We start from the raw sequence: 26,368 nt of genomic DNA on the forward strand, positions 1-26,368 counted from the left end.
AAGCTTGGAAAGATCAGGAGAGTATTCCTTTGAGGAAAAAAATGACTGAATCTTTGTAAGAATGGCAAGCTTTGGATGTTTTAACTTAACACTATTCTCATTTCTCCTCTTCAGCTCCATAGTAGCCTTGAAAACCAATAGCCCACAATAACAGTGGAAGCCAACAGCCTAGGAGTCCATTGGAGGGGGAAAAATGGAGTTGGCACTCCTTCAAAACCCCATACCCAGAGAACTGTCATTATTTGACCTGTCAATGGTTCCCTGAAAGACCCCACCAGCAAGGCTGTCTTTATTTGACCTCAGAGCCTGCATAATGCAAAAGCCTTTACTTTAGTGGCGTTTGTGAAAAAAGAAACCAGAGACAATTGTTTAACACTCTTGCTTCCAGAGGCAGTGGATATAATTGGGAAAACAATAAGCTAACCAAAAAGCATAAGTGGAAAAACTAGGGAATGAGGTCTTTATAGGAGGCCTTGAAAAAACTTCAAAATATTCCTGGAACCTAGAAGAACACACACATCCGTAGGGACGTTTTCATGCATAAGGCTGTGTTCATGCTTCGAAGGGCCTAGCCTTCACTTCTGGCCAACACTGAGGCTCCGTGCAAGCAGGATATGAGAGGTAAAGGCAGTGTTTGCCAGGCAGCTGCTGGCTCTGAAGCCATGCCCTAGCATGCACACAGAGCCCCTCCCTGGACAAAGACTGTAAGACTTACTGGTTCTAGGCATTTAAAGAAATCTTTATCCAGTCAGAAGATGACCATTAAACTAATGGAGCAGAGATGTTAGTGGCCATCTACACCACCACCACCACCACCACCACCAAAAAACAGACTTTATAGAACTAGTTCAGTAAAGTCACTAAACAAACAACAACAAACAGTAACAATAGCAACAAACCCTGGGGAAAGAGGAACATCTGATTTCCAGAGTTGACACATCATATTATCTAAAATGTCCAGTTTTCCATAAAAATTATGAGACATACAAAGAAAAAGAAAGTGTGACCCATACAGAGGGGAAAAAAAGCAGTCAACAGAAACTCGCCGAGGAAGCCTAAACTTTGGACTTCTTAGACAAAGATTTTCAATCAGCTATTGTAAATATGTTCAAATAATTAAAACCACATTTAAGGACCTAAAGGAAAGTATGACTATGATGAAAATATAAATAGAGACATAGAAATTGTGCAGAGGAACCAAATAGAAATTGTGGAGATGAAAAGCACAGTAACTGAGATGACAAATTCACTAGAAGGGATCAATAGCAGGTAGAAGAAAGAATCAACAAACTTGGAAGATAGATCAATTGGGATTATCCAGTATGGGGAACAGGAGGAGATTATGAAGAAAAATGAACAGAGCCTAGGCACCTGTAGAATACCAACATACCCAAAATGGAAGTACCAGAAAGAGAGGAGACAAAGGGGCACAAAGAATATTTGAAGAAATAATGTTCACAAACATCCCAGTTTTGATGCAAAGTATTAATTTATACATCCAAGACACTCAATAAATTCCAAGTAGGATAAACTCAAAGAGATCTGCACTTAAACACATCATAATCAAACTTTTGAAAAGGAAAGTCAAAGGAAGAGTCTTGAAAGCAACAAAGCATTCATGACTTACAAGATATCTTTGATAAGATTAACAGTTAATATTTCATCAGAAATCATAGAGGCAAGAAGGCAGTGGTATGAAATATTCAAAGTGCTCGAAGACTATCAGCCAAGAATTTTATAGCCAGCAAAACTATTCTTCACAAATGAAGAAATTAAGACATTCACAGATAAATAAAACTAAAAGAATTTATCACTAGCAGATCTGCCCTACAAGAAATACTAAAAGGAGTTCTTTATCCTAAAATAAAAGACAGTAACTCAAGTCCATGTGAAGAAATAGAGGAAATGAATGATAATAAGGAAACAGAAATGATAAGGTTGGGTAATGAAAACCCTTGTTGTGAAGGAGAGAATAAAGACAGAGAATAGTACCTGGAGGAGATGGAAAGTTGAGGAAATATTATGGTTTTCTTTTTTTTTTTTTATTTTAAGAAGCAAGTTTAAAAGGTAGTGGGAAAGAGAGGTTGGGTGTACAAGGAAAGGAATAATACATTCTTGAGAAAGCAGGAGTATTTGGAATCCAAACCACAGGTAGAGGGTTAGCTTTAGATAAAAGGTGGGTCAGATTCCTGAGTTAAGTAGGAGGGAAGGCAGTCAGGGGTTGCAGATGAAAGTTAGTTTATATGTATTGTCACAAAGATGTGGGAATTTCCAACTGGTGTCTGTGCTTTTCTCTGGAAAGTAGGAGGTATGGCCGGTGGCTGAAAATAGACAGTGGAAGAGGGTCAGAGGTAAGGAGAGAGTAGGAAATGTGAACTAGTCATCTTGAGTGATTAAGCATGAGTTGACTAGAGAAACATTCCTAGGTTTTCTGGCAATGTTCAGTGTGCATTTGAAATTGGTGACCAAAGATTATGGGATAATCAGTGTGCCCTCTTGTGTGATGATACTCTGGTGTAAGCACGAAGACAGAAAATATTTGAGTTGGTTCAGAGTGCTGCAAAAAGACAGTACACACAATTCAATAGCATAACAAGATGCATTGAGCAGAATGTTATTGAAATGATAAACTGCTAAATCTAAGGTGCATCAGGGTGTTGCTGAAGATAAGGGAGTGTTGATAGATTGCAAAGAAGTAAAAGAGTGAGGAGACTAGAAGTTTTGACAAAGCAGAATAGTCTTAGGGAGTAGTTAAATGATCAGCAAGGTGAAGAGGTGGCTTTCACCAACAGGGATGTTTAAATGAGAGATTCTGAAGAGAGAGCACTTATGGATACTGACATGAGTTAAGATGTGTCTGTAGGAGTAGGTAGCTTTAGGAGTGGAGGCAAAGTCATTGGAGAAGTATCACTTAAGGAACTGAGATGTGAAACGCTGAAATCAGTGAGGGAGAAGAAGGGAGGGCATGACCAGGAGTCACCATGTTTGATGAGTGAGACAAAGAGTTGGCAGATGGCAGCAGTGATGATGAGGAGGGGGGCAGAGTTCAATTTCGTAAACCACAGAGGAGCAGACTGTTCTTTTAGCAAGAAGGTAGAGGAACAATGGTCCGCAGGTGGCGATGTGGATCAGGGAGGACACCAACACCACCTCCAGGCCCCAAGACACATGGCATGTAACTCAGCAAGCAGCTACCACTGGAATCTTGGGGAGAGCCAGGCTTCATCTAAAGAAAGGAGGTGGAAAAGATGCTCTAGAAGAGCTTAAAGATATGGGCTATGTGTTGGTTATAGTGATAGGAAAAAATGTCCAGAGGAAAGGTCAGATATCCTGGCCTGTGGCCTTCTTGAAGCCACTTTGGCCATATACCTCAGAAAACTAATGTGGCATGTCCACCCAGAGGATCAATGAAGGGGTGCTTAGACAATCCCAAACGAATGGCTTTGGGTCTGGGGACCCAGCCCTGAAGTTGGGCTCTGCTTAGCAGATAAAAGTGCCATCTTTCAGGTGAACTGGGAAATCTACATACTGGCCCACATTTCCTCTTGCTCATGTGTGGCAACTGTTGAGGAATATTGCCAACCTGGATGTCCTAATCTGAGCTGGCATCATTCATCTGGGCTGTACCCATGCAGGATGGAGCATGCTTGGGCTCCCCCACTAAACTTCTTTGTGCTTCCTGTCAGATGGCACCTTTAGTTGAAGAGAGATATTGCTGACTTTCAACAGGAGCTGTGTTCCTGAGTGGGCTGAGGTTTAGGTCCCATTCAGAGGATGTAAGCTCAGAGTAATTCTTCATGGCTGAGTCTGGAAACTCTTCTGTCTACCTTCCTTGGAGATGGGAAGGCTGCACATGGGCAGATGTTCCTCAAGGTCATCATAGACTTACCCTTTAGGTGTGTGGATGAAATGCTCTTGCCCATTGCATGCTTTGGACTGGACAGAAGTGCCCCAGTCAGGGAAGCTCACATTCCTGGGGACTGAGTTGTCTCTCAAAGGTAGATTCTATCCTTTTCTTTTCAGATATGATTGAGAAAGAGCTTCATACCCAATATGTCAATAATTTCTAGGTACTTGGGTGCAGTGAGATGTGCTCAGTGAGGTTGGATATCCCCTGTGGGGTTCTGAGGCCTGGGAGTCGGGGACTGAGACAGTAGGTTCAAAAACCACACCTGAACCTGCCCCAGAAGTGGGGTAATGATATCTACCAATGAAAGGTGGTGTTAACAGGAAGAGACAATACACATCAAACCCCAAGCCAGTGCCTGGCACCTTGTAGGTGCTCAGTGCCATCACTGTAGTCAACATTATTACATGGAGCTCGCTCTGCACCAGCCGTGGACACAAACCAAACCTCACATAATTCCACAGAGAAAGTACAGTTCTTGTCCCCGTTTTTTAGAAGAAGAAGATGAAGAAACTGAGGACATAGATGTGAAGGAATATCTATGGCAGTGCTGGGGTCCAATGTGCTCCAGAGCATGTTCGCCTACCTGCTATACTTAGTTTCAAACTCCTGACGTCTCTGGTCAGAATCAGCTCTCCCTTTTTCTTATATCGAGATCAACAGGACCCCAAGACTTATTTTCAGTCTGGTCTCTTCCATTTAGATATCAATGCAAGACAGGTATTCCGCGCCTCCTGGTTATATCATAGTGTGAATGCACTAGGTGATTGGGAACAGTTAGATCTGTTTTCCCACTAGCTGGAGGCCAGAATTGGGTGGTCCTTGGGTGGCCTGTATGTCTGCCCACTTAGTGCTCCTCAAACTCTGGGAGATGTCACATCTTTCCTGTGCAGAGCCAGCATCCTGATGCATCTGTGCCCTCCTGATCTGTGCAGAGGGCTCACAAGTCCAAGGGAGACCTGCATTTTTCATGCTCTTTGGGTTTTGGTTCCAGGCTCTGGAAAGTGACTTTGTCAGTGCCAACCTCCACCACTGGATAGACCTCATTTTTGGGTACAAGCAGCAGGGGTCAGCCGCAGTAGAAGCTGTTAATACCTTCCACCCCTACTTCTATGGTGACAGAATGGACCTCAGCAGCATCAGTGACCCTTTGATCAGGAGCACCATCCTGGGGTTTGTCAGCAACTTTGGACAGGTACCCAAACAGGTACAGTATCCGTGTTGTTAGTCTTGCTTTCTCAGAAGAGTGTATGCACTGTAAGCTTTGAAGTGATAGTGAGGACATTTTCTCCTGGATAGGAACAAGAGAGAGGGCTGGGGATGGGAAATGGTCTTCCTACACTCCTCAGTATTGGGGCTTAGCCCTCTGTTACCATCTGGTGTTGATGAAGGTGATGACATCATTAACGATACAGTGAACACTCCATTCACCTGTGATATATGTAACAGACACTACAATAAATCCACAGGATTTAATTTTCTTTTTTAAAAAATTTTTTTTTTCAACATTTTTTATTTATTTTTGGGACAGAGAGAGACAGAGCATGAACGGGGGAGGGGCAGAGAGAGAGGGAGACACAGAATCGGAAACAGGCTCCAGGCTCCGAGCCATCAGCCCAGAGCCTGACGCGGGGCTCGAACTCACGGACCGCGAGATCGTGACCTGGCTGAAGTCGGACGCTTAACCGACTGCGCCACCCAGGCGCCCCAATTTTCTATATGTGTGTCTAGCTACAGAGCTGTTGTGGAGAGCCAATGAATTAAGACCTCAAGTGCGTGAAACACCTGAAATATAATGGGCACTCAACAAATGGTAGACATTAGTGTGATTCCCTCATTGAATCCCCTCATAAGCTCTGGGTATAGAAATTATTCTTTTACAGATCAGGAAGCTGAGGCTCAGAGAGTCTAAATAAATAACTGGCCTACGATTGCACATTAGCAGATGACAGAGGTAGAGTTCTAGCCCCGTCCGGTTGGCCCCAAAGCCATATTGCCAACAGTGCGACAATATCTAAGTTCTGCCCTCGGGGCCTCTGGTGAAATTGCAGGGGTCTCATGTGGGCCTTTCGCTCCACCGGCCCCACCCCCCATCAGGATAGTCATGTAGCAACGTGAGGCTATGGGCTCATGGTGACATCCTGGTGAATGGTGTGCAAGAGAAACACTTATTTAACTGATCCCGGCCCCATTGATCCTCAAGCCTCAGTGCAATGTGGAGAACTTTTATTCCTAAGTACAGCCATCTGGGCTATTATCATGGCCCCATGGGCTGGGCTCTCAGCCTGGATGGACATTCAGGAGCCATGCTGGGAAGTGAGTGCCTAAGCCCAGCCAATTCCAGGGCCATCTTGGGCAACAGCCTTCTCCATATGTAACCATGAGGCTTGGACGGGCTCATCTCAACAGTACAAAACAAGTAACATCTTTTCTACCTGGTCTTATGTGACATGCTCCAAGTTTGCTCAGCTCCCAGGTGAGGGGAGCGTGAGAAGTGCCTAAGGGTGACTTGGAGAATGAACAGCACATCCAAATGTGGGTTCGGCCAGGGAAGGCTTTGTAGGAAGGAGAGAATTTCAGGAAAGAAGCTTGGGTAGCCTAATAATACAGATAAAGCAATTAAATAATTCAAAGTAGTAGCCACCACCATCCAGTTGTGTCCTGGGTTACATTCTCACAGTTCTTGTCCCCACGCAAAAATATTTTCACATCAGTGTGATCACGGAGTGCACACGATTTTAGATTCTGATTTTACTTAGTGAGGTATTGGATGAGCTTTAAAAAAAAGGTATTTCGGGGCGCCTGGGTGGCGCAGTCGGTTAAGCGTCCGACTTCAGCCAGGTCACGATCTCGCGGTCCGTGAGTTCGAGCCCCGCGTCAGGCTCTGGGCTGATGGCTCGGAGCCTGGAGCCTGTTTCCGATTCTGTGTCTCCCTCTCTCTCTGCCCCTCCCCCGTTCATGCTCTGTCTCTCTCTGTCCCAAAAATAAATAAAAAACGTTGAAAAAAAAAAATTAAAAAAAAAAAAAAAAGGTATTTCTAAGTAATCATCAGAATTAGAATTCTTCCAGTGGTCCCAACCTAGAGACAAAATTAAAAGACTTCAGGACCACGCACTGTGCCATCAAGGCGCTGTGCCTGCTGAAGTTATTACAGGCACCGGGCCTGTGATGCTTTAGTCATTCTGTCGGGAAAGAAAGGATGTTCTTTATTAATGCTCCTTTAGAAATCATCATTCTGATCTCCGTTTGTATTGATCACCCACCCAGCTTTACTAGGTAGTCCAGTATTTGATTAAAGGCTGTAACTGAGCCTAGGCTGCTGTGAGACCCCTCCCAGCTGCCTGCTGAACCTCACTTCTACCTGTGTGCCCACCTGCGGCCCACCGTCACACCTCCATCATGGTACCCAGTGGATGTTTCCATCAGGGAGCAGAAGAATGGGCCTGATGGCTGGAAAAAACAGCCTAGTTGGGAAGGGGGGAGGGTGGAGAGCCGGAGCTGGCCTCAGCTGCCCTCTGTGGCAGCAGCAAGATTCTGCCAAGCAGCACGGCCTTGGGCTTCATATTTTGCCTGGTTATGCAAAAAGTTTGGCATTGGGGACACTTTGACAGCAGAGATCTAAGAAAAGTGAAAATAAGAAAGGCCACTAATGGGGTTTGCCTGTGCTCCTTGGAACGTTTGAATGGATGCTATTAAAGAATTCTGTCTTGATGCCCAGATGGACGTGCCTGCAGAGTTTGTAAAGGAAGGGGGGAGAAAAATGTGAGAAATAGCTCAAGCAAATGAAGAGAGACATGTGATCTAGAGAGAGAAGAGGGTCATTCTGACCCATGATTTGAGAGGCAGCTCTGCCAGGGACCAAAGGCTCCTCAATGAGGTCATCCTTTTCCCAAGCAGCGTGGAGAAGATGACAGTTGGACAGCCAGGAAGGCTATTTCTGCTAGTCACGCACCATGACCTGGAGAAAGCAGTGGGCCCTCTCTGAGCCCAAGCCCCTCATCGACAACATCCGAGGGCTGAACCAGATAGTTCTGTTTTTGTTTATCTCAGTCAGAAGTGAGCCCAGCTCAGGCAGCGCTCAGAGCGGAGGTACCGCTGTGGCTTGACTGGGGAGGACTCCTCCTCCGGCCGTCTGTCCCTAATGACTTGTGCGGTATACGTCTGTCCCCTTGCCTCTCCAGCTCTTTACGAAACCCCACCCAGCCAGGACCACTGCAGGGAAGGCTTCACCCGGAAAGGATGCCATCATACCTGCGAGCCTCCCCAGCCACCCACAGCCCTTTTTCTACAATCTGCAGTCACTGCGGCCCTCCCAGGTCACAGTCAAAGGTAACCACCTGGTCAGCTCTGTTTGGCGCCCTGTCCCACAGATGTCCCTTTAGTGACTGGTGTTCCTTTGGAGACTCAGGGGCACAGACCCTTCAGGGTCTTGGGGTCTGACTTTGGATGGCTGTGTCTCTAGTCACAGCAGGAATCTGGGGAGGCCTGTGCCCTGGAAGTGTCCGGAACCACCTCTGTTAGATCCTGACAGACTCACCTGTCTGCCTGTCTATCTAAGACACACATTCCCCTCCTTCTTTCATATATGTGTGTGCGCACATACACACACACCTCTTTCTCTTTCTTTCTCTTTCTCTCTCTTTCCTGCACACACACACATACACCCCTCCTCACCTCCAAAGCCAGATTTCCCGAGGGGAGGGAGGGTTGCAGCCTCTGTTCCTTAGTACCCACAGTCACCGTTGCTCCTAAGCACCCACGCGGGCCTGCAGCCACTAGCCAGGAGCAGCTGACCTGGGGCACACAGCCCAGTGTGAGTTCCAGCCCTGCTGCTTCTTAGGGAAACTGTGGGTGAAGTCTGATGTCTGGGCCATCTGGGGCATGCATTGCTTTTGGGAAATCCCAAGACAAAGGGCAACATTCTGGAGTTCTATAAGGAGTACAAGGCCAGGTTTGTTGGGGGTTTTTGGTGTGTCCTTTTTTTCCTTCAACTCCAAGAACAGTGCCTGTGGCACACCCATCCCTACCAGATAAGGTGTCTGGGAGGGACAGGAAGGGCAGAGCCCCCCAAGGCTCCTGTGGCTTTGTGCCACCTGCACCGACAGCCTCAGCCACTCCTCCCCTGATATCAGCCCTTTAGAGACACTGAAAACCTGTGGCCACGTGCAAGCTTAACGTATGTGCTAAAACAGGGGAGGAACCCAGGGCCAGGGGACCCAGCTCGGGGCCAGGGTCTAACACAGCCCCTGGAGTGAGGCCCTGGAGTGAGGTGACTTGACGAGCAAGTGGCTACTGCCCGGGCTTGTGCTTTGCCAAGTCCAGGTCACCTGCCCATGGCTCCTCCCTGGGCACAGAGAAAGGGGGTGTTGCCCCTTGGCGGGTAAGCTCCACCATACTAACTGGGGGGTAGATATGTACCTTTTCTCTCTAGGCTCAGAATCCCCCAAAGGAGCCATTGGCCACATCGTCCCTACCGAGAAGACCATCCTGGCTGTGGAAAAGAACAAGATGCTGCTGCCTCCGCTCTGGAACAGGACCTTCAGCTGGGGCTTTGATGACTTCAGCTGCTGCCTGGGGAACTATGGCTCTGACAAGGTGGGCGGGTGTGGGGTGCAGGCATGGGGCACGCGGGCAGGCGGGGTGCAGGGTGGTCACCGTTGAGGCAGAAGCAGTCAGAGGGCGAGTCCAAAGCAGGCACAGCTGCCCCACTTCCTCCTTGTGCCTGTGCCCCCTGCCTGAGAGGGAGACGGCTTGTGCGGCCCGGCTGAGGGCCCTTGTGGGCCAAGCCTCCAACCCATATTCTAAGGAGCGGAGCTTACAAGTTCACAGTGCACGCTGTCACTTCACAGCAGTCTCTGCCACCAGCCGGTCACTTGGCTGCGTGGAGGCCACTCAGACTCTCAGTCTGGGTGTGGAGTCTTGGGGTTCCCCTGGCATTTGCTCACGGCTCAGACTCTGAGGACACTCACTGAGCATCGAGCCAGCGCCAGAAGCGAGCCGTCTGGTTGCCCTTCATCCACCCTTGGCTCAGGCCACAAAGTTACTTCACATCTTGCTGTGGCCCTGGCCACCTCCAGCCTCCTTTCCTAGCCCAACTTCCCTCCCACCCTACATCCCACGCACCGATCACATGACATGAACTCCCTGCCCACCGAGCTCTCCCTTGCCACCCCCAGCCTCCCCTACCACTTCATGAGGCAGCCAGGTGTTTACAACGTCTCCCTAACTCCCTGCTCGCTTGTGTCTCCCCACTCACTAGAGTATGAGCTCCTTGGGGACAGGCTTGGATTGCCTGCATTGGGTCACCAGTGCCAGCCTCCGGAACACATGACATGTCCTGCAGTTCCCATGGCACACAAGCAAGCCACAAGCATCCAGACCTGCCCTTGTCCCTCTGTCACCCTGTCCGGGCTCTCGGCCCTGTGCTGGCTGGGGCGCCAGTGCTCACCCCACTTGTCTCCCATAGATCCTGACGACATTCGAGAACCTGGCTGCCTGGGGCCGCTGCCTGTGTACCGTGTGCCCAGCCCCCACAACGATCATCACCTCTGGGGCCAGTGCGGTGGTCTGTGTATGGGAGCTCAGCATAGCCAGAGGCCGCCCGAAAGGCCTGCACCTCAAGCAGGTACCATACCTCAGGTGGGGATTTTACCTCAGGCGGGGATGGTGCCTCAGGTGGAGATCGTGCCTGGGGCATGTGTGGTGCCTCAGGCAGGTATAGTGCCCTAGTGCCATCTAATTCCCTGCGCACCAAAAGCCCTGCCTCCCTCAGGAGCCGAGAACACAGAGAGGCACTGGTGACGGCACATGGCTGTTTGCTGTTAGAAGGCCACGGTTTCATGCCCACGGTGATTTTGACAAGCCCACAGGGCAGGTGGCCCCATGGGACCCATCCCTCAATGAGAGATGCCGCTTACGCGTCAGAGCCAGTGAAAGCAGTTTCCTTGCACTTGAGAACATTTTTGATCATGTGCCGTGGGCACTTGTGCGGATAGCCTCCTTTTACCTTCTCAACAACACTGTAAACTAGGTGCTATTCTTATCCTTACTTTACCGGTGGAAAAAACAGGTGCGAAGAAGTTAAGTGACTCGTGGTGGAGCCGGAAATTGAAAGGCTATTTCAGAACAGCAGTGGAGTAGAGCAAAAGCAGGCGGGGGCAGTGGGCTCCTTCCAGTCCCGCCTCAGGAATCACCGCCACTCTCGTAACAAGCAGAGTGTACTCACTGTTTGCTTGAGACTCTGTACATTCGTTTTAGTCTGGCGAATCCGGCACGGTTATTCCCACTTCCACACAAGGAAACTGAAGCTCAGAGAGAGTGAGTTTGCGTTTTAATCTGGGTCGATCTAACTCTAAACCCATGCTTCCTGCCTGTGCATCCTTGAACCTGCCCAGAATACCACTAGGGTACGCTTCCAACTCTAAAATGCAGCTCATTTTTACATCTGTATTCGTAGTTAGCCATATAGACCCAAGATGACAACCACCAAAATTAATCATACAAAACTCACCATGGATCAGATTTCCTAAACCGCACATGTTTCACTGAAACTGCTCCGCGGTTTCTCTGGATGCTTTTCAAGCCCTCCCCTCACCAACCTACCACCCCCTGCAGCACACGTGTGGTGCAAGGTAGGCACTCAGTAGACGTGAGGTAAAGAACGACTGGGTCAGTGCTGAGGGGGCCGATTACTCCTGTGGAGCAGTGGCACCTGCTGAGGGAGCTGTGCAGGCCAAGGCTGCCTTCCCCAGACTCTCAAAGCCAGCCTCGGAGCGCCCTGCCTTTTCACCTTTTCACCCTGTTCTAGGTTTCCTTCTCCTTCCATGGACTGCGGGCAGGGGGCTACGTTCTTACTCCTGACCTGTGTGAAGAAACCGCACATTATTATTACTCTATGGAGTGCTCCCTTCTCCCAGGCCCCACTTTAGGGACACCCTAGATCCAGCCTGACTGCAGAGCCAGCCTTGGGGAGTCGGGGAAGCGGCCTCCCGCTACCGCTCCCAGGTCCCTTTTGAAAATGAAGATGTGCTATATAAAAGCCCTGTATTGACAGCATAAAAATGTAATTCATCATCCTCTCCTAGTTATAAATCAAGAGGAAAAGGTAAGGGGAATCCCACACGCTCTTATTTCCTACGCAGAATAAAATCCTTTATCATTTACCTGTAGTGGCTGACATGGCCTTGGGGATCCCCCAGACCACCAGCTGCTCAGCGAGGGGGTCTGTCCCTGACTTGGCCGGCAAAGACATCATTAAATAGTTTCATACACAGTTTTTTTTAAGTGTTTCATTTTTTAAAGATATTACAACATTAAAGACAAATTTCAAATTCACTTCAAAGTTGAATAATTCTCTATAATCTCTATAAAAGTTTCCATTGTCACATACTGCCATCCCCAGATATACATATTTATACCATTCTGATCATTGTGTAGATATGTTTATTCTGTTTCCACCCAGCCTATCAAATTGTTTCTGCTTCTCCACAGTCTGTAATTTACATTTCAATTGTTCTGTATTATTCCATTTCCATAAAATTACATTTCAATTGTTTTGTTATGTCAGTGCGCCACGGTTTAATAAACCGTTTCTCCTCAAACTAGACAATTACATTACTTCCAAATTTTAACTATTTTAAATAATGTTGCAGACAACAGCTTATCTAGATTGCTGTTTGCTTCTGATTAATTGTTGCCTTAAAATAAATTTCAAGAAGTAGAACTACCAAGCAGGGACATCGTGCTTTCGATAGTGGTTCTGTAACGTTACATTGCCACCGCGATTAATTAAGAGTGCCCATCTCACCACAAGTGTCCAGCATGAGCAGTTATTTCCACAGGCTTTTGTTTCGTTTTATTTTATTTTACTTTATTTTATTTTATTATTTTATTTTCTTTATTTTTTGCTGCTTTATTTAGGCATGATGACAGTGAGGTCATTTTAATTGGCCCCGTAGAGAGGTACTGTGACAGTACCCCCTGATTCATGGTTTCACATGCCATGGTTTCAGTCACCTGTGGTCAACCATGGCCCGAAACCAGATAATCCTCCTTCTGACTCATCATCAGAAGGTCAGTAGTAGCCTCAGGCCACGTCACAGTGCCTATGACATTCACCTCATGTCATCACAGGAAGGACGAGTAGCGTCCAATAACACATTCTGAGAGAGAGAGGCCACACTCACATAACTTTCATTGCAGTACGTTGTTATAACAGTTCTAGTTTATTACTAGTTATTGCTTTTAATCTGTTACTGTGCCTAATTTATAAATTAAATTTTTTCATAGCTATGTATGTACAGGAAAAAAACAGTACACACAGGGTTTGGTACCACCCACGGTTTCAAGCATCTACTGAGGGTTTTGGAACATGTCCTCCATGGATAAGGGGAACTACTGTATTCTTATTTTATTTATTTATTTATTTATTTATTTATTTATTTAAAAATATAATTTATTGTCAAGTTGGTTTCCATACAACACCCAGTGCTCATCCCAACAAAGAGCCAGTAGACAGCACATTGACATCTGCTGTCCTCCTTCACTGATGTCCTCAGCCTTTCCAGATGGGGGTGGCTACGTGCCTCGTGATGAGAGGCAGTGAGCCTTACATGGGTGGTCAGTGCCTGCACGCAGACTGGCCCCCCTCACTCTCCAGTGCCTCCCTTTGCAAAGCAGTAGATTTGGCTCCATTCATGGACAGTACATGGGGACACTTGGGCTCAGAGCTTCTCTCTCTGAATCCCCAGCCTTTAGTCCAGCATCCCCTGCCTTGCACTCTTTGGAGTCACCATGTCCCTCTACAGTCAGAACTCAGTCATCAGAGCTCCTGTCAGATCCTCTGCTTTTCTCTTCATGTGGACAGCTTCCAGTTTCCTGAGATGACCCCAGTCATCTTCTGTGGGTCACGTCCGGAACCTTGCCAGCCCCATCTGCTTGGTGCCACATTCAGATCTACCGAAAACAAACAGGAATCCCTGGCAGAACTCTTCCTAGCTGTGACCAGGCAAAGTGACAGCTTTGAAAAATGATGCTCAGACTCATTGACCCAAATGAGCGAGCAGTCATCCGTCCTGAGGGTGGAGGTTTACCACTAGGTAAGCCAGGGTAATCACATTTCAGAACGCCATCTCTGCACTTCTCTGGCTCATTCCAGAAGACAGCTGCCCGTGTGGATGCAGCAGCTCTCAGATCAGGCTTACCTGGCAGCTTCTGGGACCATTGTGATGGAAACCACACTGTGGCCAGCGGCCGTGGACCTGGGAACACCAGGCCACCCCAGCCCCTCCGGCACGTGTCCCTGGGGAGCAAGGCCTCTGGCCATATCTGGATACATAACCATCTGTGAACCAGGCGAGACCCAGCACAGGCCAACCTGAGGGCCAAGACCAAGGCCCTGAGTCACCTGCTGCCACGTGGCCAGACAGGCTATGAACCCAGATCCATCAGACTTGAAAAGTCACATCTTTTTTCATAATGACCTGACAGCCCCCCCATCGCCTCCCTTCCATTTTAGTTGGCAGAGGCATGTTTGTTTCTGAGGTTCTCCTGGGGTAATGCTCAAACTGGAGCGTGCATGAAAATTTCCTGGAGAGCTTGTGAAAACCCATGGTTTTCATCATAGCCCCGCCCCCAGAGTTTCTGACTCAGTCGGTCTTGGATAGGGCCCAAGAATTTGCATTTGAATTTCTAGCTGATGTTTATGCACCTGGTTGGGACACTACACTTGGTAAATCAGTGTCCTTGCATGTGACTAGTGGTACGTGCAGCTTCAACACGCAAGGCCAAGTGTAGGTGAGCTCACAGCACGTGAGGGTGCTACTAGCCTGTTTCAGTTATGATAAAAGGGCTGCAGATCCACCCTGGCTGAGCCTCAACTCCCAGAAATGGATGGAACTGAGAGGCCAGCATAGACTCATGTACAAACACACACATGGAAACACATGCACACACATACCACAGACTTTGGAATCATGGAATCACCCTGAATCTCTGTTTCTTCATCTGGAGCCCAACAGTAAGTGGGAAAGCAGGAAATCTCCCCAGGTACCTAGATTGAGGGTCCCTCCCATAATCTGTGGATCTGCTTCTTGTCCCCAGGCCTTATATGGACACACACAGGCTGTCACATGCCTGGCAGCATCAGTCACCTTCAGCCTCCTGGTGAGTGGCTCCCAAGACTGTACTTGCATCCTGTGGGACCTAGACCATCTCACCCATGTGGCCCGCCTGCCTGCCCACCGAGAGGGTATCTCTGCTCTTGCCATCAGTGACGTCTCGGTGAGTCCTCACTTTCTCCATGTCTATGAGCCTGCCTGGAAGCATGGTGCAGTGTCCCAAGAGAAAACCCAGGAACAAAGAGAGGCTGATCTCCCAAGAATGTTGAGAAATGTCCCAAATGTGTGGAGTATTCTTTGCCCAGGCAGAGTGGAGCCATCAACATGTGCAGCATCTGGTTCTAGATTTTATTTTTTCCTTTTTTATTTTTCTCCCTCAGGGTGGTGAGAGTGGTGGGAGGTGTCTGTTCTGGCACAGGCATGAGGGAATTGGGGCAGGAAGTTGGCTTTGGTAAGAGATCTTCTGGGCTTGGCGGACGAATTCAGTTCGCTGATGTTAAGTCAGTGCTAACTCATCAGGTGCTTCTGGTCTCCATGGCAGGAAGTGCTTCTGTTTGTCCCTCCAAGCTGCTACCAAAGATAAGCGTGTCAGGAACGTGTGTGTGTGTGTGTGTGTGTGTGTGTGTGTGTGTTATGTCTGAGTGAAACAGAGAGAGACAGACAAATAGACAGAGACCGAGACAGAGAGAACAGAAAGAGTTAGAGAACTATATATCTAAATCTCAGTGTGGAATTTCTCCCAGGCTGGAATCCTCATCATAGGGCATGGGGTTCTGTGAGGATTCAAAGGCTCTGCATCTTCTCACAGAAAACCCTAGGAGTCCAGGGCATGGATAGAGTGGCAAAGGGATAATAGAAAGAGGGGAAGATAATGAAGAAGGCTCCTCGTCCCAACTTTAGCCAAACATGGTGTTCCAGGTAGACTTGAATCTAGGATGAATCTTACATGGGCAGAACAGAGGATGGATGGATGGATGGATGGATGGATGAATAGGTATGTGGCTGGATGGATATTTGGGTGAATTAATGGGAGGATAGGTAAGTGGGCAGATGGAGGGTGGATGGATGGATGGATGGGAGGATGGTGAGTGAATGGATAAATTGGTGGATGTATTGGGAAAGGCACCAAGCCCTGATCTGAGAGAGCATTATAAAGAATAATGTCCTCAGATCTCAGAGGAGACATAGCATGACCAACAACTTGTTGAATTCAACTTGTCCTGGAGCCAACTGAATTCACTAAGTGCCTACTGGGCTCAGGGTTGGGTGCTTGACAGAGATGTATCAGACATGGTCCTCAGCCTCAAGCAGACTCTAACAGAGTCAGACAATTCAGAAAGGGATATGATGGAGCCCAGAGGGCTATGAAAGGGCACTGAGTTCCCTACGTCCTTTCTGTGGTTAGGGCAAGGCTCAAAGGCATGGCTCCAGCTGGTTTTATGAGTCCTCAGTGACAGTGACCACTATACCATTGGCCATAATATTGACAAGGACTTGAGAAGAAAACTCTAGACATAAACATTTCAGGAGGTTCAATGGGGACATTTCTCCTCAGAAATTCCCTTCAGAGAGACATCGCCAATTCTTTGAGCCATATACAATCATTCAAACCTCTGTACTCTGCCCTCTACCAAGTGATATCCAAATCTTCTTCATGAGGACAGGGCTGGCCTGCCTGCCATGTCCAGGCCCCATGTCTGGAGCCAGAGGCAGTCTCCAGGCTGTGGAAGGAGTCCAAAGGGTAAGTCAGCCAGTTTGTGTCAGAGAAAGCAGTATCCAAACACATGACTGCAGTATGCAAATAGCCAGGAATTTGTAGTTGTGTGAAAACACAAGAGACCTATGAGCCATCTAATAAGAAGTGGGTATCTTAGGTCTTGGAGTACCTTCATTAGTCTTCAGAAGATAGCAGGTTAAGGGTGCTTGGGTGTGCAAACTCCGGCTGAGCAAATGCGGATGGGCAGGCAGTGACCTCAGCGTGGAGTGAAATCAGTTTTTATTGTTGCAGGGCACCATTGTCTCCTGTGCGGGAGCCCACTTGTCTCTGTGGAATGTCAACGGACAGCCACTGGCCAGCATCACCACGGCCTGGGGCCCTGAAGGAGTCATAACCTGCTGCTACATGATGGAAGGGCCAGCATGGGACACAAACCATGTCATCATCACTGGGAGTCAAGACGGCATGGTTCGGGTAGGTGTGTCTTGGGCAGAATGAAGGCAGAATGAAGGCAGAATGAGTACAAGAAAGTGGTCTTTGTTCTCACTTCCTCCAAGAGCCCAAATCTATAGGCTGCATTTGAGACCAAATGGTATGCCAGACTAGGTCTTCATGGCAAGTGAGGGCAAAGGCAAGGCTCTCTCCAGGCAAAACATACATAGATAGATAGATAGATAGATAGAAGATAGATAGAATTATATGTATAATCGTATACACACATATACTCATGAAATGAAATAAACATTTATCAGCACGAGGTGTGAAAGCTGAATGGTCAAATGTGTAAGAACATAGCCCAGTGCTGAAAAGAAATATTTGGGCGATCCATTCACACACTTGCCCATCCATCATCCACCCATCTGTTCACCCACTAATCCATCCAACTATTTATCTCTATACCTATTCATCCATTCATCCATCCTTTCATCCATCCTTCCAATAATACATCTACCTACCTACCCAACTATTTATCTCTCTACCATTCCTTCCTTCCTTCCCTCCCTCCTCCCTCCCTCTCTCCATCCCTCCCTTCCTCCTTTCCTTCCTTCCTCCATTCCTTTCCTCCTATACAATGATCTGTCCTTCCATATACCTATCAATTTACCCATGAATCCATCTATACATCCAAATATTTTTTATCTGTCCATCACCCTAACTCTGGCTCTGTACCAAACTCATCATACAAGCCACAGGGAACACAGAAATTAATAATAGGCCATTATCCTCCAGCTGATCATATCCTAGAAGAGAATACAAACAGAAAATACATGTATGCAATGCATGCTATGACCATGATAATCAGAGTGCCATGGACCCTCTGAGGAAGGCCATGGAGAGGGAAAGGATCAATAAACCAGGAAGAGAACGAAACAGAAACATTGAAGTGTGAGGATTAGCCTGGGAAGAACAAGGTAAGCTTTCTGAGACTGACAGGAGGGATGAAGGAATGAGTAAAGATAAGGAATAATTCAGAGGCTTACTTAAGAAACTGTCAACTGAATTCCACAGTTTAAAGGAAATGTTGACTGAAGGCCATAATGTATTCAAGAAAATGTCCATTGAATGCTTCAAACGTTTATGAAAGCTTGCTGAGTGCCATCATGGCTAAAACTTGGCCTTGGTTTGCATGGGTATCCATGCCCCAAGGCTCAGAATAATCATGGAGATAATACTTGCTGAATAAACATGTGGTGAGGGTCCAAAGGGAGTATGGATTTATTTCTAACAGAGAGACATGAGAGGAGATGGCAGTATAGCTGAGTCCCAAGGATGAAGAAAAGTTACAGCATATGGAGAGGCCAAGCAGGCTGAGGGGTCACTGTGTGTGGGTGGGAGAGACAAGGCTGAGGAGGGTCCCTTGAGAAGCCCCATTTGTGGGCTAGGAGGGGTACATCATCTCTGCAGAGAGCAGGGCATCCTGGGCTAGCCAGAACATGAGTAGGTCAGGGAGGCCTGGGCTTGGTGGGGTGACTCACACTGTGGGTCAGTCAGAGGAGCCCAGGCTGGCCAAGCAGCAGGTGCATTTTTTTTTGTGAGCCCCCAAGTCATGAGTGAAAGACTTTCATGCACTCAGCACTCATTCATCCAACATGGCAATTGAGCTCCTGGAATGGCCCAGGGCTGGGTTAGGCCTGGTGTGGAGTTCAAAAAATCATTAAGAGGAGGCTGATCCTTGCCCTTTGTCAACATAACATCTGGATTCAGCAAGTGAGAAGCCATATGCAGTCAGCATGAGGACATTAATAGAAGGGCTTGGGACCAAGAGTCAGACACAGAGAATGGGGAGGCCTAGCTGCTAAGTGGTGAGGGAGGCCTCCAGGGATGGTGGCAGTGGGGTGAGAGGGCATTAGCTAAGTAAAATGACAGTAAACTAGCTGCTGGGTCTCATCCCTGCAGGTGAGAGGTTGAGGACGGAGGCACTATGGTCACAGGAGGGCAGAGTAAACCCATCTAAGCTTCAACGGTGCTCTACTGAAGCCTAAGTAATTTTTTGTCCCCGAGAATACATTAGCGTTGGAAGTGAAAGGGGACCATATTCCCATCCCTTCCCTCAGGGTCCGTTGGATGTGAGGGAATGGAATGGGCCCGAGGCCACAGACAGGATCATTTCCCCAGCCATTGGCCCTTTCTCTTTTCTGGACAGATTTGGAAGACTGAGGACATGAAGACATCTGTTCCCGGGCTGGTAGCACCAGAGGATCCCTCAGCTCAACCTCTGAGCCCAAGAGGTACCTGCCCTGCTAAGGGGGTGGGGCCTTCACCTTGCTGTCTTCACTCCCCCCTCCCCTCCCATAGCTCCATTCAGTCCTACGGAGTCCAGGGAAGCCATTGAATCTAAGTTGGGGGGACAGAGCACAGTTTACTGCAAGCTGCCGGCAGAACGTGAAGCAGCGTGGAGTAGTCCCGTTGCATCCTGGCCCCGTCATGCAGGGACCAGCAAACTCTGGGATGCTCCCTGGACATGTGAACAGTCGTGGCGGTTTTCAGGGGCTTCTGAGCCTCAGAACCTTACAGAGTTTAGTTTGATGTTCTCCATCTGCCTGGATGACTCCTCAATGCCAAACTTCCCAGCCCAGGGCCTGAGTCCAAATGCCGACTTGCCTGGACAGCCATGCTGCAGAAAGGGGCAAGGAGGGGCCAGGGAGGGGCCTTGCCATATGCCTGGAGAGAGGAAGTGGTTCCATAGCGCCCCGGCCTGCCCTGGTGATCCTGGCTCCGTCCACCCAACTCCCCATGGCAAGTTCCTCAGAGTGGGTCTGGAGGTCCTCTACATCCGCAGTTCCCAGGAGCCTTATTAAAAATGTAGATCTGGGTCCTGTTTTTACCTTAAGCCCTGGCAAAAGATTGGGGGTTGCTAGATTTCCATGTCTAACAGGTCCCCAGGTGAGTGTGGTGTGTACCAAGGTAAAAGAACGACTGTTCTGGAGTCCTCTTTGGTTTGTGGCAGATGGGACTGACGTAAGAAAATCTGTTCTCTATTCTGCCATCATGGCCTCTGGTACCATCACCACCATGGCCACCACTGCTCAGCTTGCAGGGAGACGGCTGACCCTGAGCAGTCTCCATCGTGCGTACTTGCCGTGTATTCTCTAATTTGTCACGACAACCCTGTGAGATAGATTTTACTATGCCACCCATATGAAGGACTAGGAAATTGAAGCACAGAGGCCTAGGAGCTTTCCCAGAGTTACCCAGAAGCATAGGATTACCATCATTCTCACTTCTGTCCCCAGAGCGGACATAAGCAACCTCAGACCAACTTCAGACTGCCAGGCGAACCTCAACCGCAGATACTGCCATGCATCATCAACAATAGCACCACCCCTGATCACAGGCACAAAGATCACCAGCAAAGCCATCGCCTCCTTCTCTTCCACCACAGCTGTCCCAATAGCCCCCAACCATCACCTCCTCCAGCGCAGCCAGCCTTCTTTCTCAGCTCCGTCTTCATCAAAGATTTTGGCCCAGAACCGAGACATTTTTCTTGGTGCCGCCCATGATGAAAGGAAACATGTTACCATGAAGTATGACTTCTCCTGTCATCATGAGTTCTGGTTTACTCGTATCCCAAGACCCATGATCATTCACGGGAGAGAATTTATTAGAGTGCTAAGGGCTGCCTTCTAAAAAGAGTAGCCATCTTCAGTTAGTTCCTTTCTAGAATATACTCCACACCTTCCTGATTCATTTAATCATCCATTTATTGTTCTTTCTTCACACAAACATGCACAGACATCTGATCAGCCCTTACTGGGTCCCAGGCTCTACACTGAGCATCCCTTCCTTCAAAATAACACCATCTGGGCACCCTTGTCAATAATGTGGGCAGACCCAAAGCAGTGACCTCAGAAGGATCTACAACCACATTCACTTCATTGTTCCTAGTACCTTGAGGGTCCTTTGGGACTCCAAGGAATCACCCCATCTCAGGGTAAAAAGAAAGATGTGTGGGGTTTGTACATTCTAAAAAAACTCACAACAGTTCTTTGAAGAACGGGGGTCAGACTTTCTCCCCTATTTCTCCCACCCAGTTGGAAGAGAGCTAGCATAGAATCCTGTTCCCCAGCCTCATTATGAACAATTCTGTGGTACACCTGCACGAAAGGATGCCAGTTCAGTCCGTGGCTCCGCTGCCCATTTCTGAAGCTATGGAGGTCCCATGAGGCAAAGGTTGATAAATGGATGTCTGAACAAGAATGCTGGATGGACGGAAAGACCGATGAATGAAGAGCACCTCAAAGACCTTCCACTGGTTCTGGAAGTGCCAGTGCATTCATGGGTTTCTGTTCAGGGTCAACAGTTGTGCTGAGATTGTACTCATTGGGAATGGGGTCCAAAGAAATGGGAAGTGACATGAAAAGCAAGAGGCAGGGCTCTAGACCTAGTTCTGTGCCCAACAATTACTCTGTCCCTCGGTTCCCCTGCCCCTGACATGTCAGGATGTGCAGGAAGTACCTAACATGAAAAATAACAGGCATAGACAAGAATCTGCTCAACAAAATGCAGGTTGTTCTGATCATTTTTATAGGCTGGTAAGAGCCTTCTCCCTTCATATACCGGCCGATGACATTACGGCGCTCACAAGGCTGTTTCGGGCTGGCAGCAGCCCCATCACGCCTGGGTCCACATCCTTCCCCTGCCGTTTGTCCCGACCTGTCTGAGGTCACCACCGCCAAATAGAAAACAAGTGCCAGGGTTGTGATTACAGTTTAAGGGAGGATTCAGGTGAAATGGCACGAGGGCACGGATGTATTCGTGAAAATCAGGCTGGACCACAGTGTAGAAATAGAAAATCCATTTGCAGCCTTACAAACCTCAGCCTGTGGAGGTCTCGTTGTTCTCCGAATATTGCTCAAACCCGTTTTGCTGGAAGGTGACAGAATCAGGCATGGCACGTGGATGTCTGTACCTGTGTCCTGTTGGTGTGCATGTTGCTATATCCCTCAGATGTCTTAAGGGGCAAGAAAGGAGAGCTTTGGAGATATTGAGGATGCCTCGTTTGTGTACAGACATGATCTAATTTCGGCCCGGAATTCACTTATTTGTCATTTGAAACAAGGACCAACCCAGTCAGAGCACAACGTATTTTAGGAATCACCTCGTAGACTTGGACTTGACCTGGAACACAAAAAGGGCTCCGGGAAGGCTTGTATTGTGGCCTTTTGCACACACACAAAATGTGCACGCATTTCCCGGTGCACAGGCCTCTCTGTGCACGTAGGAGGATACCCTGGGACAGCTGGGACAGCTGTGTCGTTCCTGTCCTGACTCTGAGTGACTTCGCAGGGATGTACCCAGCTGATGTCTCTCCATCTCGCCCTCCATGTTGAAGGAATTACTGTCTGCCCCCAAATGCAGTCATTAAAATGAGTGAAGTAACAATCATTGAGTTATATTTTTTGAAAAAACGTTCTCAGCATTTAATTATTGGTTGTGGCGTGAGAGGATTTAGATAAGTTGATAATGCCGACTTTATGTAATTTATTTTTACTAGGCAATTACGGGCTGTGTTACATCCTGGCAGCAAGGTATTGTGGGGCATCTTATTAAGCATAAAGCCAGTAAACACTGATGAACAATTTTGCTGAACTAGGCATGCAATTTAGAAAGCAATAATACACAAATCCAATTTGGTACACAATGGATACCGCAGCCCGTCAGCACATGTAACTATCACAGCCTGCAAATTAAATTGGGACGGCCCTTTTTGCAACGGCACAGGCCAAGATTAAATATATTTTCCCCTCAATTTAACAAGTTGCTGACCACAAATATAAATATGTGTGTATGTGTTTGTGGCTCTGCCCGTGGACATCCACGTGCATGCATGGGTTTCCTAATCGTTCTCTCGCACGATCCCCACAGGTCACAGGTGGGAGAAGAATCTTGCCCTCTGTCGAGAGCTGGATGTCAGCCTTGCTTTGACAGGGAAGCCCAGCAAGACCAGCCCTGCGGTGACAGCCCTAGCCGTGTCCAGGTAACCAAGGCCTGGCTCCTTCGGGCCACCAGCAGCTCAGGGCTCAGGTGGCCTGACCCTGGAAAGTCGCCTCACTGCTGTAGGCACCAGGGAGGGCCCACCTTGCACAAGAGGCAAATGAGGAGCCCACGTAAGGCCCTAGGAAATGTTTTTTAACACACACATGTTCGTGCTCTCTCTCTCTTTCAAATACCCGTGGATTCATAAAGAAATGTAAAAGGGTGTAGCTTTGTAACTTCATGCTGGGGAGGCACTGTTTTCCTGAGGCCCGCTACCAATGCTAACATTTGGCGTGATGAGTATCGTACACTAAAAAAAAAAAAAGCGCCTTTTGAGAGCTCTAAGCCAGTGCAGAATAGCCAAGTGTCAGCCACTACACTTGATAGACATTATTTGATTCTTCATAATTACCCAGTGGAGGTAAGTGGTCCTTTCTGTCATTAACCCATTGCTCACACTAGGAAGTGGAGTCTCCGGAGGCCGCGGGCCTTGGAGAGGCCCTTCCCTTCCTCCCTCACTGCCCTGCAGTTGCTGGCTCAGGATCTGTGGTGGTGGGAACCACACAGTGTTCCAGAAGCCAGGCTGAAATGAAGTGGGCTAGTGTAGGACATGGGAAAAGGGGGCCGGAGAGTCCGGAGCCCGAACTCTGCTGGAAAACTTGCCATTCGTTTGTAGGGGGGCCAGACTGTCTCTTCACAGGACAAAAGGCACACCTGGAGATGCTGGAGAGAAAAGGCAGGGCCTCACCCTGCTGCCAGGAGCCTGGGCATCTTGGGGAGTCCCCCCATACTCATGAGGGGTGCCACAACCCTCAGAGCTCAGAAGTTCCCCCTCTTCGGGGTCAAAGCATTCTCCAATTCTCCCAGCCCCCACCCCTGCCTCAGGTGGAGGTCAGGTGCAGGCCCCACGGGGTCCTGGACCGAACCCGCCATGTCGCAGCGTCCTGAGTGCCTGCTGGGATGAGTGGGACCCACAGGCTTGGCTCTAACACTCCTGTCTATTTCTTCTCTTCCCAAGAAACCAGACCAAACTCCTGGTCGGCGATGAGAAGGGGAGAATATTCTGCTGGTCTGCAGAAGGGTAGGAAGAAAGACAGTGGAGGTCAGGTGGAGTGAGCGGCAGGTGCCCTGAGTGGCAGCAGCAGCACCAGCAAAGGGAGGCTGTCGCAGTGCCTGGGGCACAGAAGACTCTCCCCTGAGGAAGGGGCTGCTGGCCATCAGAGCTGCACACCCCGAGCCACTCCATGGCCCATGCGACTTTGGCCTTGGGTTGCCCAAGGACACACTCCATAAAAAGGAGAAGAGCACCTGGGAGCCTGGGAGCAGCGATCTGGAAACTGTGACTCACTCACAAGCTGCCCACGAACTCACAAGACTCACCTTTTCAAAGGGCTTATTACACTGAAAAAAATTGGGTCACTTGCTGGAAACTAATGGGAAATATTGGATTGTCTTTATTTTATTAAAACGACCGTTTTCAAAATGCAAGAGGGCTCATGAGTGTAAGATCACCACCCTTTTCCACTCAGGTGTTTGCATCCCATACCTAGAAAGGCAGGAAGGCCTCAGAGAAGCACAGCCCGCCCTCACAGTGTTTCTCAGGCCCTCCTGCCTCCCTCCCTGGAATCTGGCTTTCCTGCAGGCTTGGCCGCCAGACAAGGGTTCATGGGGAGCGAGGGGCTATGCTCAGGAGGCCCGGCTAACATGGCTGACAGGACGTGAACGTGAGTCCTCTGGCAGGCATAGGGAAGTCAGCCTGGGGGTGAGGGAGAGGCACGCTGCCGAGGTGTGCCTACCCTATCTCTGTGCCCCAGAGAAGACTTGGGCTTGGCAGGCTTTTCCCAGGGCCTGACCTTTCATGAGGGGCAAGGACCCCCGTCCACATGTTGATTTGGAGCTGGAGCTCCTCCTGGGAAAATTCGGGCTGCTACGTGACTTGTGCTCTCCATCTGAGAAGATGGCAGGTAGGGAGTCAGCTGAGCCCCTCTGAGGAATTCCAGTGCCTTCCAAGGCACCAGTCACTCTCAGTCCTGTTGTTGGGCACTGAAGGCATCATCCGATTCCAATGCCTTCTCTCCACCCCCAGACTTTCAGAGCTCCTTGAAAGGCAATTCACCTGCCTCTTCAGTGAAATCAAGTCCGGGCGGGTGCACGGGGATTTGGGGCGGCAAATCTCCTTAGCAACTCCCCTCCCTGAGATTTTTCCCTCCAGGGAACACAATCCTTTCCATATTTCTGCAAGCCCTGCAGAGGCCCTGATGAGTGTCCCCATTCAGCGTAGCTCAGGCCTGGGAATGGCAAGAAAATGGACTTGATGTCTTATGGCCTGGGTCGCCTGGCCTCCAGGGGCAGTGAATCAATTTAAAGATAAATCTTCAGAACAGACAGGTGGTACGCAGCTATGTCAAAGATAGTGAATGAGGGATGGTTAGGAAACAGTGAACTATCTGTAAACTTTGAGGTCTTTGCAAAGGGCAAGACAGAGGACGAGGTGCTTCTCAGGTCCACTGCCCCCCTCCCTGGGTGAGAAGGGCCTGTGTCTGACCCCAGGGCCAAGGATCTCACCTGTCTGCATGTGCTCTTAGCAGACGCCCCATTTGCAATCCCCTCGTCAGTCTGGGGCTGCAAGGAAGGGCCATAAATTGAAGAGTGGAGAGTGCCACTCCCCAGGAAGGCCAAGAAGCAAGTCATAAATATCAAGGCTGGGCTTGCTGTCATGTTTCAAACACCAGCCATAGCATTTACCTGAGGCTGAAAGGTCTGCTGGCCCAAAGGCTGTCTTGGGCACATTCACTTGACAAATATTTCCTGGATGCTGCCTTTTGCTTGCCCACATCACTAGGAAAAGGGAGGGGTGGGGGTCAGGTCTTGTTGGAGTCTTGGTGATAAGATATCTGTGCAAACAAATGTGACTAGGGGTGGAAGGGCTAAAAGAGAGACATCCCATGCCTTAGGGAGGACCTAGGCGATATTGTGGCTGCAGTAGTCTGCTCAGGCTTCCAGAACAAAGTACCATAGGCTGGGGAGCTTAAACACAAAGACTTTTCGGTTCTGGAGCCTGGAAGTTCAAGATCAAGGTCAGCAAGGTTGGTTTCTCCTGAGGCCTCTCTCCGTGGCTTGTAGATGGCTCTGTCTCTCCCTGTGTCCTCA

At 48.7% G+C, this 26,368-nt stretch overlaps 1 protein-coding gene across 6 annotated transcripts in view; it reads left to right on the top strand.

Annotated features, from left to right (window-relative positions):
• The window catches only part of WDFY4 (WDFY family member 4), a 297,907-nt gene extending 273,201 nt beyond the window's left edge, over positions 1-24,706 (top strand). For 4 of the 6 annotated variants that reach the window (XM_058696985.1, XM_058696983.1, XM_058696982.1 and 1 more), the window contains 9 exons: positions 4,902-5,114; positions 8,089-8,236; positions 9,318-9,502; positions 10,374-10,532; positions 15,008-15,187; positions 17,033-17,215; positions 19,386-19,470; positions 23,108-23,219; positions 24,237-24,706. In XM_058696985.1, coding sequence (XP_058552968.1) covers positions 4,902-5,114; positions 8,089-8,236; positions 9,318-9,502; positions 10,374-10,532; positions 15,008-15,187; positions 17,033-17,215; positions 19,386-19,470; positions 23,108-23,219; positions 24,237-24,303 — 1,332 coding nt within the window. In that variant the 3' untranslated portion in view covers positions 24,304-24,706. Of the gene's footprint in view, positions 1-4,901; positions 5,115-8,088; positions 8,237-9,317; positions 9,503-10,373; positions 10,533-15,007; positions 15,188-17,032; positions 17,216-19,385; positions 19,471-20,475; positions 22,625-23,107; positions 23,220-24,236 lie in introns of those variants that run through there. The other 2 variants (XM_058696986.1, XM_058696987.1) reach the window with 2 other exon arrangements.
• The last annotated feature ends 1,662 nt before the right edge of the window (positions 24,707-26,368 follow it).

Source organism: Neofelis nebulosa, chromosome 13 (assembly GCF_028018385.1).
Source record: "Neofelis nebulosa isolate mNeoNeb1 chromosome 13, mNeoNeb1.pri, whole genome shotgun sequence".
Lineage (NCBI taxonomy): Eukaryota > Metazoa > Chordata > Mammalia > Carnivora > Felidae > Neofelis > Neofelis nebulosa.